This window comes from Nuphar pumila, chromosome 7 (assembly GCF_984573655.1).
Source record: "Nuphar pumila chromosome 7, dmNupPumi1.hap1.1, whole genome shotgun sequence".
Taxonomy (NCBI): domain Eukaryota; kingdom Viridiplantae; phylum Streptophyta; class Magnoliopsida; order Nymphaeales; family Nymphaeaceae; genus Nuphar; species Nuphar pumila.
This window is the reverse complement of record NC_143255.1, coordinates 109,631,791-109,647,236: the sequence shown is the minus strand read 5'-3', so window position 1 is coordinate 109,647,236 and position 15,446 is coordinate 109,631,791. Positions and strand designations below refer to the sequence as shown.

The window sequence follows — 15,446 nt, the reverse complement described above, 5'->3', positions numbered from 1 at the left end:
GAGAAAAGATAGCATTGTATACAGGGTTTAGAAAAAGAGGGTCCACCGTGTTCCCGACCGCCAAGTTTTTCACCTTTTTGCTCTGATGTATATATCTCTCTTTGGCACTCTCGAGTGCCCTAAAAGGCCTTATAGCTTAAGAACTCCGTGTATTCGGACCCTCTCTCCCCCTCTTGATGTACTTTTCTTTCAAGTATTTATAAAGAAGCTTTTCACATCCTTGCCTCTTTGCTCTCTTTGTGATCGTGCATGCGCATACTCTTGCTTTCGCTCGTGCGCGTGTGTTGTGTGTTGCTTGTGCGCTTAAAAGGCCTGCCTTCAGTGTTTGCGATTACCCGAAGTTACGTCGCGGGGGCCTTCGCTTCTAAGTGGTACCAAAGCCTTGTCGACATTGGGAGTGACAATGGCACTAAAGAAGAATGTCATGACTCCTTCAGGCAGTATGGTTCCTGCTGAAGAAGATTTCATGGCCGATGATCGAGTGTCAGCCATCTTGCGCAATGTTGTCGAGCTGACTGGGACAGTGACCACCATGGAGAAGTTGGTTAATGGGACTTGTATTGCTTTTAAGGATCTCAATGCTGAGATCAAAACAACAGTAGAGAGAGTAGAAGATTCAGTAGAAAGTTTTGTCACTAAACTTAACTATTCGGTGGAGGACTTTTCCACCAGATTTGATGATTTTTTGGGTCGGTTCAATATCATGGTTGCTGAATTGGATGTTGTTCGATGAAAGAATGAACAGTTAGAGCGACAATTGAGGATAACCCCAGCTGACGGTGTTGCGACATACGTGGATAGACCACATTACAGGCTACCTAAGCTCGCAAAGTATAAACGCACGCGAGATTCAAAGGATCTCGAGAATTTTATCTACGAGATTGAACAATTTTTGGAAGTTGCAGGAATAAAGGGCGACACAGATAGGTTGCGGACCGCAACAATGTACTTTGCGGATGAAGCGACTTTCTGGTGGAGGCGTCGCTTGGGTGATGTTCGACGGGGGTTGGTTGCTATAGTCTCGTGGGAGGACCTCCAAAAGGAATTGCGAGACTACTTTCTACCTAAAAATCAAGAGAAAATGGCCCGCAAACGGTTGCTGGTATTGAAGAATCAGTATGGCCAATATAAACAAGCTATATAGAGAGATAGCTCAATTTAAATTATAAGTCTATTATGATACAACAATGGTATACAACATAAAAAGGGGGCCAAAACTTACAAAGATTCTTAACAAACCATACTCAAGACCAAGAGCATACCCAAGCACAATCAATCATGGGTACTCGCAAAAAGATTAAAAGTTCATGCATATCGAATAATCTAATAACTTTAAGGCCACATAAAATCCACTATAATATATAATATTTTATAAATGACAAGAACCATTAATCAAGAAAATTAGTGTCTATTAGGAGCACACCAACAAAGCCCACAAAAGGGCATCCATAAAAGGCTCCAGATAAAATTTTCATTTGTTCAAAAAGGAAGAGGCATAGAAAAGATATCATCATAGTAATTAGAGTCCTTAAGAAACCACATACTTAGAACCAGAGTTGCCAGTCGAGGAAGCGGGAGCGGGAAGTGAGGCACTTTCAAAAATTTAGGAAGCGGGGAAGCGTGGGACCACTTAGAAGAAAATTCCGAACCGTCTCGAAAACGACCTAGGAAGCGAACCGGAAGCGAGGGGGAAGCGAAAAAAATGAAAAATGGGGAAAGCGTGGGGGAAGCGTGCGGGAAATGTGGGGGAAGCGTGGGGGAAGCGCTTCCCATAAAAGGAAAGCGCGCTTCCCCAAAAAGGGGGACGCTTCCCCTCACGCTTCGGAAGCGCGACGTTTCGCGCTTCGGGGAAGCGCGCTTCCCCTTTTGCCTAGGCGCTTCCGGTAACTCTGCTTAGAACATAATTTTTAATATATTATAGGAATATGCACAAATAATCATAAAGACATTAACATACCCAAAATATTCTTTGAATTAATATGCAAGGGAATGAAAGTCCCCAAAGATGTTCACCAATGAAAGGAAACAAGGTCTTCTAAATGATAGTTACCAAAACAACAAAGTGGACACTCAAAAAATTCCACCAAAGTACCAAAAGAACAGTCACAAGCCACAAAATGGGCTCACATATGTTTACCCACTAAAGGGGCAAACACGAAATAAAAATAATATTTTATTTTATCAAGACTATGCAAGAAGTGTAATACACAAGCACAAGTGTCAACAAGGACACAATCACAAATGCTACAAAGAGCACAATCACAAGTGCTAGGAAGAGCACAACCACAAGTGTCACTAAGGGCATACACAATAAAATCTTTTATTGAAGAAACAAGTATGCAAGAAGCATTTAACTCATTTTAAAAAAAAAAACTCTACATAGAAGGATTTATCATAAAAGTGTTCAAAATTTTTCAAATAAATATCTATACTTTGAATGAACATGTATACAAAATTACTAATAGATATACACGAGAGCATAGAAAATATATATTTTCATAAAAGTAAAAAATGGAGGATTTATCATAAAGAGCTTGACAATATGCTACTTATGAGTTAATATCAAAACACAAACTCTAGTTCCAATTTAATATATATATATATATATATATATATATATATATATATATATATATATATATATATATTAAAGAAAACACATTTTACATGATTAGGAATAAGCATAATATTTCAAACAAATTATAAATACCTTTTTAAAGATAGAGAACTAAAAAAGTCATATATATATATAAGGATTTTTAGAATACATACAAAAGCCCACATCATGTAGCTCTATTTAACTTGAAAGATTATAAGAGAGAGAGAAAGATATAGACAACACAACCTCTTGGGCACCACAATCACCATGATCACATGAGTACCACTATCATGAGATGATCACACTTCAAAGGTCCAAAAACGCCATCGCTCTAATACCATGTAATGAAATAAGGAGTCTTCACACACCTCACTCAAGAGGCACAAATCATACCCACAAATGGTCAAAAGCACAAAAACCACTAAGGGATTATGAAGAACATAATCACAAAGTGCACATGCACAAGTCCATGTAAACACACCAAATTTTTACCTTCATCCAGTGTTTGTCCATTTCATAAATCATCACAGATCAATGCATGTCATTGCACGCATTCTGCATAGCATTGTATGACATTGCATCTCATTTTCGAGATCCAGCACTCCTATTTCAAAACATTCAATCCAGATTTGAATTTTAAAGCTTTATTTCAAAATCAATTTCAAAACCTGGGTTTTTATTCAATACTCTGTCATTTTCCAACCCCAGGACTTTGTATTTCGAAATATTTTCTCAGAAAACAATCTGGATTCCTTTCAAATTCAAACTTTAATCGATTTCAATTCACAGATGAGACCCATTTAGATGGTGTCGCTTCTGAATGCCTCTATTCATCAAATTTCTCAAATTTTTGAAAGTTTCAGTCCGATCAGGACTCTGTCTCAGAGTCCTAATCCGGTCAGAAGTTTGGTTTTTAAGTTTGTTTTACTTCCATTCTCAATCTTTTTCGTTTGTTTTCGAAATTTAGGTCATTTCACAGAGTCCAGTTAGTTCAGGACTCTATTTTAGAGTTCGGTCGAGTTGGGAGTCTAATCCTGACTGTGTTTTCTGACTTATTTCATCATTTCTTGATAAAATCTTTTGAAAATTCTTTCATTTGGCTTTTAAAATCTAAAATCTCAGAGTCCTAAGAGTTCAGGACTCTAACCCGGAGTTCCAGTTCGCTTGAGACCCTATTTTCAAAGATCTTGAATTTCAAATACTGATTTTAACCCCTTTTCAAAGCCATTTTCAGTGTTTATTTCAAAAATGTTCAAGATTCGATGTGGGCCCACTCAGTTGGCACCATATCCAGAGGAATTCTAACTCAGTTAGGACCTTATGCCATTTCAAAAATCCTAATTTTAAGTTTACTTTTGAAAATCTTTTGAAAACTCCTTCAATTTCAAGTTTTAAAATCGCTTTTTGAAAAACTCAAGTAGGGCCCACTCGGGGTGGCGCCATATTCGAGTAAGTCAGGGCTAGACTAGGGTTAGTTGATGTCTGGGTTAGTGTTAGAGGTTTAGAAGAGTCAAAACCATTTTGAAAAACTCATTTTTGAAAGTTAGTTTTTAAAACTAGTGTTTTTAAAGGTTTTTAAAAGTGTTTTAAAAACCCAATGTGAGAGAATGCCAAGTGGCACCACATTTGGGGGATTTTTAGGATTAGCTAGGGATTAATTAGGCACTATTTAGGATAATTTAGACTAGGGGTAGTTAGGTAACTCCACCCCAAAATCGCCCCCCCCTTTAGAGTCCAAAATTTTCAAAATTGTCAATTTTTAAACCTAATTTTTTTATTATAAATAGAGGCATAAGGGGGGTCGATTTTCCCATCTCTCTCTTATTGGATTCTTGGAGCTTCTCTCTCCTCTCCAGCCCTTTCTCCATTGCTGCAACTCCAAGGTATGAACTTCTTCACTTTTCTTATTTTATTTAATGCTTTTTTTAATGCTTTAAACCTAGATTTAGGCTTGGACATCCCTCCTTATGGAAGATCAACCATGGTTTCACCTCAAGAACCATCAAGAACCAGCAAGAACAATCCAAGAAGGTGATCTAACCTTGTTTTGGATAATTTACAGAGATTTTAATCCATTAGAATTGATTTTAACATGATTCTTTGCATTATTAACCAATAAAATATATGATTTACCCTTTTTAATGGGTTAAATCTATGTTTTAAAGGTGATATCAAATTCCAGCCATTGATTCCCTGTTTTTAATTTATTTTCATGGTTTATTCATGTTTGTTTTACGTTCTATAGCATAGAAATCAGTTTTATTTACTGTTTTATGGTTTATTTTATTTATTTACATTAGTTAATGCATGGTTTTTCAAGTTTCTTAAATTTCTGTGTGTTCTAGGTTTAGAACAGTAAAGATGATGTTATTTCGGATTGAAGCACTCATTGTTTATTTCTGATTTTTTTATATGTGATGCATGCATGAGTTATTGAGTTACTGTAGAAAAATCAGAGGTTTTGGATCTCGGGAACCCTGTCAAAAAAATCAGACATCAAATCGGGTTTTTAAAGCTTTAAAATCGTGGTTAAAATCAAGAAGGTAACTTGCTGTTATGATATTTCTCTCATCTTATATCCGATTTTAGATCTGTAAAGTGCTATGGATTCACATTGAGTAGATCTGTCTGCTGTGAAATTTTCGGATTTTTTGATCACTGTTTAGTATTTTTCCCTTTTCAGAGAATCTGTTTTTAAATTTAAAACTCGTTAGGGTTTACCAAAACCCTAATCAGACTTGTGTTAGTCATAAATCCCAAACCACAGATCCGATTTTAGATCTGTAAAAAGTGAGTATTGTTATTTTTCTGTCTACTGTTCACCACTAAAATTTCAGAGATTTTTGTTTAGGTTTGCTATTTATGTTTGTATTTTCAATCTGGAATAGCTGTTTTAATCCCTGTTAAGAGTGATATATTTTAGCTCAGATTGCCGGAAGGGTTTCTCCCTAACCGGAGATGATTTTTCCGATCTGTAAATTGGGAAATCTCTGTTTTTCTTCTTAGTTAGTCTCTTTAAAATTTCATAAATTTCTATGGAGATTTGACCCCTGGTTCAGGTCTTGGACTGAGACTGGTTGGTGAATTAAGTCAAAAATAGCATATTTTTAGGGTTTAATGCAATTTTCGGATTAATTTAATGTCAAAAAATTATTTTTATAATTCCAATTCGATATTAGGGTTATAACAAGTGCAGGTACCAATTTTTATAGATTTTGGAATCCATTTGATGGTTGAATTGAGCAAATTGCAAAACCGGGTTCCTGAAAGATCCAAAAACACTGCTAAAATCACAGTTTTTGTGATATTGTTGGATTTTCGTGCATAGGCATATATTTTTAGGGTTTAATCATGTTCATAATCATATTAGGATGCTTTAGGTTTAATTTTGTGCTCATTTGATTTCATTTAGTGCCTAAGTTTTTACCAAAATCTATTTCAGAAAACCCTGATTTCAAGGCCATAGTCTTGCTATCGGGGGCAATTTGGTCATTTGACCTAAATTTCGAAATCCCTAACCCTAATTTCATATTTTTAATCATGTCATAGCATATTTGGTTTTAGTTTATTCCATTCAAATTTCAAAACTTGCATTTTATCAAAATATCTTTTTAAAAACCCTAATTTCAAGGCCATAGTCTTGTTTTTAGGGGTATTTTGGTCATTTGGACCCCAATTTCGAAATTTCATATTTTACCTTTATTATTTCTTCATGTTTTATCATTTTGATTTAAGGGAATCATGGCAAAAAGGCTTATATCTAGCAAAATCCAATAATTTCCTGATATTGTTGGATAAATCTAGAAAAGCCAACATATTTTCATTAACAAGTTTTCTAGTTTTGCAGGTACATTGAAGACTTTATTTTTCATGTATTTAAATTTCAATAGTGATGTAATTTGTAATTAAACTTTGGAATAAGAATTTACATTTCCTGCTTAGCTTAGGTTGCATTGCATATAGTTTATTTTTTTTAATAATGTCAATGTGTGATGAATGATGATTCATGCATATTCTTACAAATTCACCATGGTCTACACGAATGGCACATGCACTAGCTTTTATGAAGTTTGTAAACTTGGTGGAATTCATATTTATGGCCATAGTCAGAATATGAATGATACTTAGATTTATGATCTTCACATTAGCCACATTCAGCCTACACTCTTAGGCTAACTTCAAAATGCACTGCATTTCTCAAAAATACAAAAAGTATTTCTCAATTCCTCAAAATCCATATTCATTCATTTCATGCATTTGCCAATTCCAATTCAAATTCTAAGTCAAGGAAATGGAATTCCTCAAAATCTCCTAAGTCTTATAGCAAAATCGATTTTCCCAAAAGCATTGAATTTCAAAGAATATTTCAAGTATTTCCCAAGTTCCAAATTCAAATTTTCTAAGTTAGAATTTCAATTTCAAAGTTTGAATTCAAAGAAACCAAGTCTCTTAGAATCGATTTTTACTTCTCTCAGAAGTACATTTCAAATCCCATTTCACGATTTCTCATGTGATATCATTTTCAAGATTTACATTTTCTGAATATTTCAATCATTCAAAGCAAACATCATGTTTTCAAATGTGCATTTTCTGAAAATTCATAGCACATGCCTGATTCTATGTGCATTTAGAAATTAGAATATGATTTAGACAATTTGAATAGAGTAGAGCATAAGATTGATCCTTGGTTCAATTACCCCTGTTAAAGGTGGCAGGAACGGTTGAACCTCGTACCGACAGGCGAGTCCCATTCTACGGAATTTTCCCGCATGTTAAAACGGAGGCGAGTTATTTTCAAAAACTTTTCAAAGGTCAGTTTGATTTGCAAAAGTTAAAAATTTTGCGATGATAACAGTCCACTATGGGACAATCCAAAAAGCACTAAGGCTTACACAAGTACAAGAGTGCATACAATATCAAAAGAGAGAACACTTAAAAATAATGAATTTATTCATCAACGAGCTTCAAAGAAGCTTACTAATACAAGGGGCCTTAAGCCCTCAATTATAGACAAGAAGAAGCCAAGAGGGAGCCTCCAAACAGACGTTGTGAGGCTCCCAACGGTCATATTTGTGACCAATGGGAGTACTCCCAACGACTATATTGAGGCATTTTACAAGAATGCCCTTACATAAAGAGATAAAATACAAAAAAATAAAAAGAAGAAAATAAAGAAAAACCTATTTTCTAACATGTACAAAATGACCAACATGCCCTTGGTGGGCAACCTAAATTACATTATTAATTATAATTATGTATACATATATCTTGAATATATATATAACTATATATGGAATTATACATATAACTTAACACTAACAAGTACTTGCATTGCCCAACTACTCACCATATTCAAACTGTTTCAAGGGTTCTAAGCTATGTCACACGGACTCGACTCCAAGGTCGCCGCACCCGCGTCGACACGCACCGACACGGGTGCGGACACGGGTGCGGCTCGGACTCGGTCAACCCGACCCTAGGTGTGGTCAATGCACCCAGGGTCATTTTGGTCCATTTTTTGGAATTTTTTTTTTTTGAAATTTTTTTTTTTAATTTTCTGGGCTACAGCTGTAAGGAAAAAAACCCATCACAACTAAAAAACCTGTACACTTTCAAGTTTTAAGTACAGAATGGGCACAACTCAAGTTTTTGTGGTTTTTTCCTGTATGAAGAAAGTGAATTATTACAGTGTATGAAGAAAGTGCCCAAAAGTGAATTATTCCTGTATGAAGAAAGTGTACAGAATGCCTTCACAACTCATCACCAGTCCCCTAATGGGCACAACTTTGACCGAGTCTTATTTATATATATATATATATATATATATATATATAGCCGAGTCCCCGTGTCCAAAATTTTTGAAATTGCGCCGCACCCGTGTCGCACCCGCACCCGCACCCGCACCCATGTGACATAGGTTCTAAGGCATCATAAGAAGAATCTACACAATCGCTTATGAAATGCCAGTCATGGTCATTTTGATGTACAAATCTAGAAAGATGCAGATTGGACAAGTTTTCTTGATGATAAAAAGTCAACACTAGTTTTTGTATTTTTGTAAGGGAAAATCTTATTTTATGAAGTAAAAGGCAAGATGTGGTATGCAGATCAAGTGCTGAGACTAATTATAGAGTGATTCCACTTAAAGCCTGTGAAACTCTTTGGCTTATGGACATTCTTCATGAATTAGGACCTGAAATAACACTTCCAATGACCCTCTTATAAAGCAGTAAGTTGGCAATCTATATTGCACGTGATCCTGTTCTTCATGAACACGCTAAGCTTATTGATATTGATTGTCATTTGAGAAAAGGTTGACGAGAATTTTTAAGGTGGTCTATATGCATACTCAACAATCAACATCAACTAGCAAATGTACTTACCAATGGCTTAAACAAAGCAAATCATGCTAACCTTGCAAGCAAGTTGTGAATGACAGATGTCTTTCATCCCAACTTGAGGGTCAGTGTTGTAAAATAGAGGTTTCCTTTTTCTGCATATCTTTTGGGTTTACTGATCATACTTGTATATAGATCCTAAAATAAATAAGCATTAATGTGATAAGGGTAGTTTGAAGACTAGTCCTTTTCTCTTATTTCTTTCCCTCTCATCAATTTTTTCACCTTCAACTAACTCTTTGCCTAATACTCCATCTCTCCCACCCTCCACATTTTCTATTTCATTGTTTGATATTGCAGGATATTGAAGCATGATGTTGACACCAATGTGCAAACATGAACTAAGAGATAAAATATTAAAAAACAGTAGACAGCATTATCAGTGATTAACCAACCATGAATACTTCCAGCAGATATCATAGACTCCACAAACTTGTCCAATGATGGAAAAGGTGACTTCCCTGATAAGTATCGATTTGGCATGTCAATTGTGCAATTACGAACCCCTACTTCTCGCGAAATATAACAAACTGGTTCGCGATTTCTCTTTGCCTAGGAGCATATTCAAAAAATTAAAAAACATGAAGAAGAAAGAAACCAAGCAAAGCATCAAAGCTAAGAATTACATGAGAAAAACAGACATATTGTTAACACAACAATCCAAAAATATAAAAACAAAACAAAATTCATTCCTGATTTGTGAAACAAATAAGATAGAGAAACTTCATAGGAATCATGTGTCCCCCCTTTCAATTAGTTTTCAGGAGGTTATGGACATAAAAAAAGAACAACTTTTAACAAGGCATATAACCAAATGTTGCCAACTTTGAAAAGAATTTGATGGATGGTTATGTCACATCGATATTCCGTTTTGACTCCCATTCCGTATCCCCTTATATGCTAGTCATATTGAAAATTTCATAAAAACGATTGTATCCCTGTATCTGCAGTCACATCCGTGTGACATAGATGAAAGGGAACACAATATTTTTTGTAAATTTTTCATAACCATAATTTCAAATAGTAGCTTTGTCTGTTCAGATAGTAGCCTATAACATTTTTCATATCTTTTGCAAAAATATGCTATGAATAATTTCAAAGGCAAATGACTTTTGTGGCTGGCAAACATTGGCCAATCCACAAGATGGCCGCCAACATTTTGTAATCTCTTCGATGGACACAAAAAAAAGGGACTTTTTCCTGACCATTTTGCCCTTTTAGCATGGGAAAGACGTGAAAGGATATCGAAATCACGCCGCACTTGTCTTTATATTTGGCCAATGTTGTTTAATCATGGCTGATGGTGTAATGAAACAAGAAATAGATGTGCACACACACAAGTCCAATAAGGGACATACACAAAAGCCACTAAGGGCAAGAGAGCAACACTCGAGAGCACACAGAAGCCACTAAAGGGCTAAACTCACAATGTAAAAAATAATATTTTATTAGTTTACTAAATGCTCAAGAGAAGCATAACAAAGGGGGAAATGGGTAGGACCTGTTACACATACAAAATTACAAAATACCCCAAAAGGGTTTACTTATTACAAGAGAAAACACACACACACACACACACACAAATATATGTGTGTATGTGTGTGTGTGAACATATACACATATTTAACAACCCTCCTCAAACAAACAGTGAGATTACTGAAAGTTTGTAAATGAGGCACCGGCAAGGCCTTGGTAAAGAAGTTCGTTATTTGATATTCGGATTTGACATAAAGGAGTTCGATAGTGCCCCGTAGAAACTCCTCCCGAATACAGTGACAATTCATCTCTATGTGCTTTGTTCGCTCGTAGAAGGTGTGGTTGCTAGCAATATAGATATTGCTTTTGTTGTCGTAACCAGAGTTACCAGTCGAGGAAGCGGGAGCGGGAAGCGAGGCACTTTCAAAATTTTAGGAAGCAGGAAGCGTGGGATGACTTAGAAGAAAATTATGAACCGTCTCGGAAGCGACCTAGGAAGCGAACCGGAAGCGAGGGGGAAGCGAAAAAAAAATTTAAAATTACAAAAAAAAAATGAAAAAATGGGGAAGCGAGGGGGAAGCATGTTTCCCATTTATGGGAAGCGCGCTTCCCTGCACATTTCGAAAGTGCAACGTTTCGCGGTTCTGAAACGCGCTTCGGGGAAGCCTGTTTCCCCATGCGCCTAGGCGCTTCCGGTAACTCTGGTCATAACACATCTTTGACTGAGTAGAGATGATAACACCTATATCTTTTAATAGACTTTTTAGCTAAACACTGGCAATTCCAAAAAATGTGGGTATGGAAACACGCCTAAATATATACTGAAAACTATATATTATATATCTAAAATATACTATAAATATATATTATATATCAAAAATATATACTATATATTGAAAATATAATACATATAATATAATATAGGACACGACAAATGTTGTGTCCAGGTAGCAGTACCCGTGTCGACACGGGTACAACACCTAAGGTGCCGTGTCGCGGTAACATAGATTTCAGTAGTGGTAGTTGTTATTGCTTGATACTAGGCTTCAATGGAGGAGAGTGCGACACCTTTTGTTGATTCTTACACTTCTAGGATATAAGTGAATCGCCAAGAAACATGCAATAACCTGTAGTGAAAATACAATAATTAGGATTGCCTCTATTAAAATATATACATATATTTATTGTTTATGTATATACATACATTTATATGTATATATATTATGTTCTTATGATTGTAAATTAGTAATGCCCATTAGGGGCAGCATTGTCATCTTTTTTTTGTTTGGTGTCCCTTTTAGTAATGTGAAAGGGCATTTTTGTAAACAACCAATAGAGTTGTTAGGGCTCCCCAACGGCTATAATTATAAATGTTGGGAGATCCCCAACAACTCTATTAAGCAACCTTGTGGCCTATTTAAAGAGGGTTTCAGCCCCTCTCTTGTTAATGTTTTTCTTAAGCATTTTGAATACAAATTCTATTTATTTTTAATGTGCTCTCTTGCTCCTTTTGTGAGTGTGATGTATTAGCCCTTTGTGGCTTATTGTATTTTGCCCATTAGAGGCTTTTGTGTGTGTGTGCACATTGTAGCCCTTAGTGGCATTCTTCTTGTGCACTTGTGTTTTTATTAGAGGGTATCTGAGCCCCTATGTGTCCTCGCCCTTGGGCTCTATTGTTTGTTTGTGAAGGGTGTGATCTTCAAAACACATTTTTTTCTTCTTTAGTAATGGAACAAAGATGCTAAGATAGATCTCTCCTTTAAGTTACATGGAATCAACTACATAATATGGGCAGCCGCTATGGAGAATAACCTCAAGGGAAAGAAACTTTGGGGATACATTAGTGGTTTGATTCCCGAACCACAATTAAAGCTCACTAAGAAGGAAGGAGGACTAGAAATGGCTCTAAATGAAAAGGAGAAAGTAAAAGTTATACAAGATTATCAATCCAAAATGAAGGATTGATTTTAGGATAAAAGGACTGATAAGATACAAATCTACTAGGGACTTTGGATATATGATCGAACCTCCTAAGGTGAGTCTTTTTTAAAGATTGATTTTGCATATACTTATGAAGTGCACATGGGTTGTAACGCTCCAAAATCCCGAACTTGTAAACCTTTTAGGAAAAATTAGAAGCTTTGCAATTAATTCTTTTTCAGAGTTTAAAATGATAGTTTAACGAAAAACGGTGTTTGAAAGAACAAGTCAACGGACGTTAGGCGCATTGCAGGCGAACTTTCCATTACACAATGGATTTGTATCTCCATACAATCATTGAAATCACATAGATTCAAAACACGATTTTTGATAATTAAAGTTTACACAAAAAGAGGAATTTCAAAAGAAACCCTTATACAAAATTACAAAACGTGCTCAGGAGCGAAACAACAAAGAAATAGTGGGATCTTGATATCATCACGTCATTGCCTGCCGCATTAACCTAATCATCACCTGTATCCCATAAAACGGTCCAGACTTATGAAAGACAGGTAGATGTATAGATATCAAAAATCAGAACATGACTAACATATGCATTGTTCCTTTCGCGATGTGCAATTTCAGAATAAGTAAAATGAGCATGGTAATCTTGTTTCAATAATTAGCTGACCTGAGGGTACACACAGGATAAACATAGAAATAACTGAGACTGTCAGGGGGTTTGTTATTCTATGTATTTTGATACCCCAGACAACTAGCTAAGTCCGCTCCTAAGGGGAGCGCCTATGACCGAGAGAGAATTTTACAGAGGCATAATTGGCAAGGGATGCATCCGAACTTCGGCAGAAGCCAATAGGATCTACCACCTAGGATAATATTTGGTAGCCCAATCCCCTAACTCCGATGACCAGAGACACTGAGTCATTGTTACTCGAGAAGCGTAGTTGTTAACAACTTGTCCATCAGAGTTTTTATACCATCTCATCCTCTCTCTTGATGGAACCAAAGAAACGAATGGGCATGTCAGGTTTTATTTTAGCTGGCGACACATTCTACATGCTCTGATCTTTTAAACCAAATCGAGCGTCTTGCCTGTGAAGGCGATCATTTTTATTTATGTGATTTTATTTTAATCATGGTGCATTGTTGCACTATGAGGTTACCATAAACCTCCAGTCCAATCATTGTAGTATTAACATGTCGTGCATATCTGATAGTACCACTACTATAAGAAAGATATTGGTTTCTCAAAAAGAAACCCAATCATCATTTGAAAATTTCAATATCTCGTGCCTTAGGCTGGAAAATATCCGAGTCATTTCGGATATAGAAAAGAATGACCTGACGTACATACCACCGAAGGCTACGTAGTCAAGGCATTTTTATTATATTGGTTTGAAGAGAAAATTTAGTTATGAATATATACACGCAAAACACTTTTTTTGCTTTCGAGACATTGGAGAATGCGTGTAAAAACCAGTTAAAAAAATTTTAAGAGATCGGACCCGGGTCGGGTCCAGACCCGACCCGGATCCAACCCGTGCCAGCCCCTCGAAAACCCTTTTCGAGGGGACTGGCAGCCCACGGCAGGGGGCTTCTCCGGCGACACAGGGGGCGGCCCTGTGTGCGCCCCCTCCCTATTAAAAGACGAGAGGGGAGAGGGGAGGGCCTACGAGCCTCCCCTGACCCCCGACTCTCTCTCTCATCTCTCGTCTCTCTCTCTTTGCCGACACCGGCCAACCCCCCTTCACGGTGCCACCCTCCCCGGCGAACTCCCCCCCCCCCCCTTCACGGCAGCCCCGGTAACCCCCTCCTCCCTCTCTGTGTCAATCTCTCGATAGCGGCAGGCAGGGTCCAAAGGCCCCTGCGACTCCCCCTCCCCCCCTCTGCTTACCTTTTCGGCAAGGGGGCTTCGGCCCCTGCCCCCCTTCCTTCTGTTCACCTTCCGGCAGGGGCCATCGGCCCCTGACCCTCTTTTTAGTCCCGTAGGGGCCAATGGAGCTCGTTCGCGCCCCGCGAACTAAACCGACAATCACCTACGTTCGTAGACGACTCCATTCTCGCAATACCCCAAGGACTTAAATAATTAAATCAAGCTTAAATAATTGATGATCGAAAGGACTTAATGATATATTTATATACATATACGTATATAAGTAGACTTTTAAATCAAGGACGTGGTTTCGCGATCCTTGTCCTTTGTTTTCGCATTGCCTATTCCAGTTTGCCGTCGCGCTTTGCGCCCAGGCTTTTATTTTCGTATTTACTGCTTACTGTCTTCTAATTCAAGGACGTGGTTTCGCGGCCCTTGTCCTTTGCTTACGCATTTCCTGTTTCTGTTGCCGTCGCGCTTTGCGCCGAGGCTTTTGCTTTCGTATTTACTACTTACTGTCTTTTAATTCAAGGACGCGGTTTCGCGATCCTTGTCCCTTGCTTTCGCAGTTCCTGTTTGCCGTCGCGCTTAGCGCCCAGGCACTTCTTTTTTTTGCAGTATTGTCTTTCGTTTTTTTCCTTGCCTTTGACACGGCGTATTCGGAAGGAATACCTTTTCCTCTTTTTTTCCCAATATGTTTTGGGAGAACTCTTGATCTGGGGCAAGATCAAGTTGTTAGGTGATGGGTTCATTTGTGAAGCCCATTTACCAAAACCAGTGTCGTGACTTACATAGCGCCCAGACACTGCGTCATCGGATGTCAGATTCGAGAAAATCACATGCCATATGTTGGCAAGTTGTGTGTCATTTCGAAAGATTTGAAATGTTAAAATAGCTTTTTAAAAACATTATATCTTTGCGAAACACACTCCCGAGGCTCCTATTAAGGACCTGTATCTCTTTCCTCGTAAGTGTACTTCTTAAACATGCGAGACATGTTAGTACTACGACGATTGGATGAGAGAGTCTTATGACCTCGATTAATGCTTAGTGCAGGTTGTTGAAAACACATATAAGAGTGGGATCGCCTTCATAGGCAAGATGCTTGTTTCGGTCTAATGGACCAGAGCATGAAGAATGAGGCAACGGCTAAGAAACC

General features: G+C 37.3%; 1 protein-coding gene across 1 annotated transcript in view; it reads right to left on the bottom strand.

Annotated features, from left to right (window-relative positions):
• Positions 1-15,446, bottom strand: part of LOC149832882 (DNA primase) — a 100,544-nt gene that overhangs the window by 20,891 nt on the left and 64,207 nt on the right. The window contains exon 10 of the mRNA XM_090013328.1: positions 9,393-9,549. Within this exon, the coding sequence (XP_089869454.1) occupies positions 9,393-9,549 (157 nt within the window). The remainder of the gene's footprint in view (positions 1-9,392; positions 9,550-15,446) is intronic.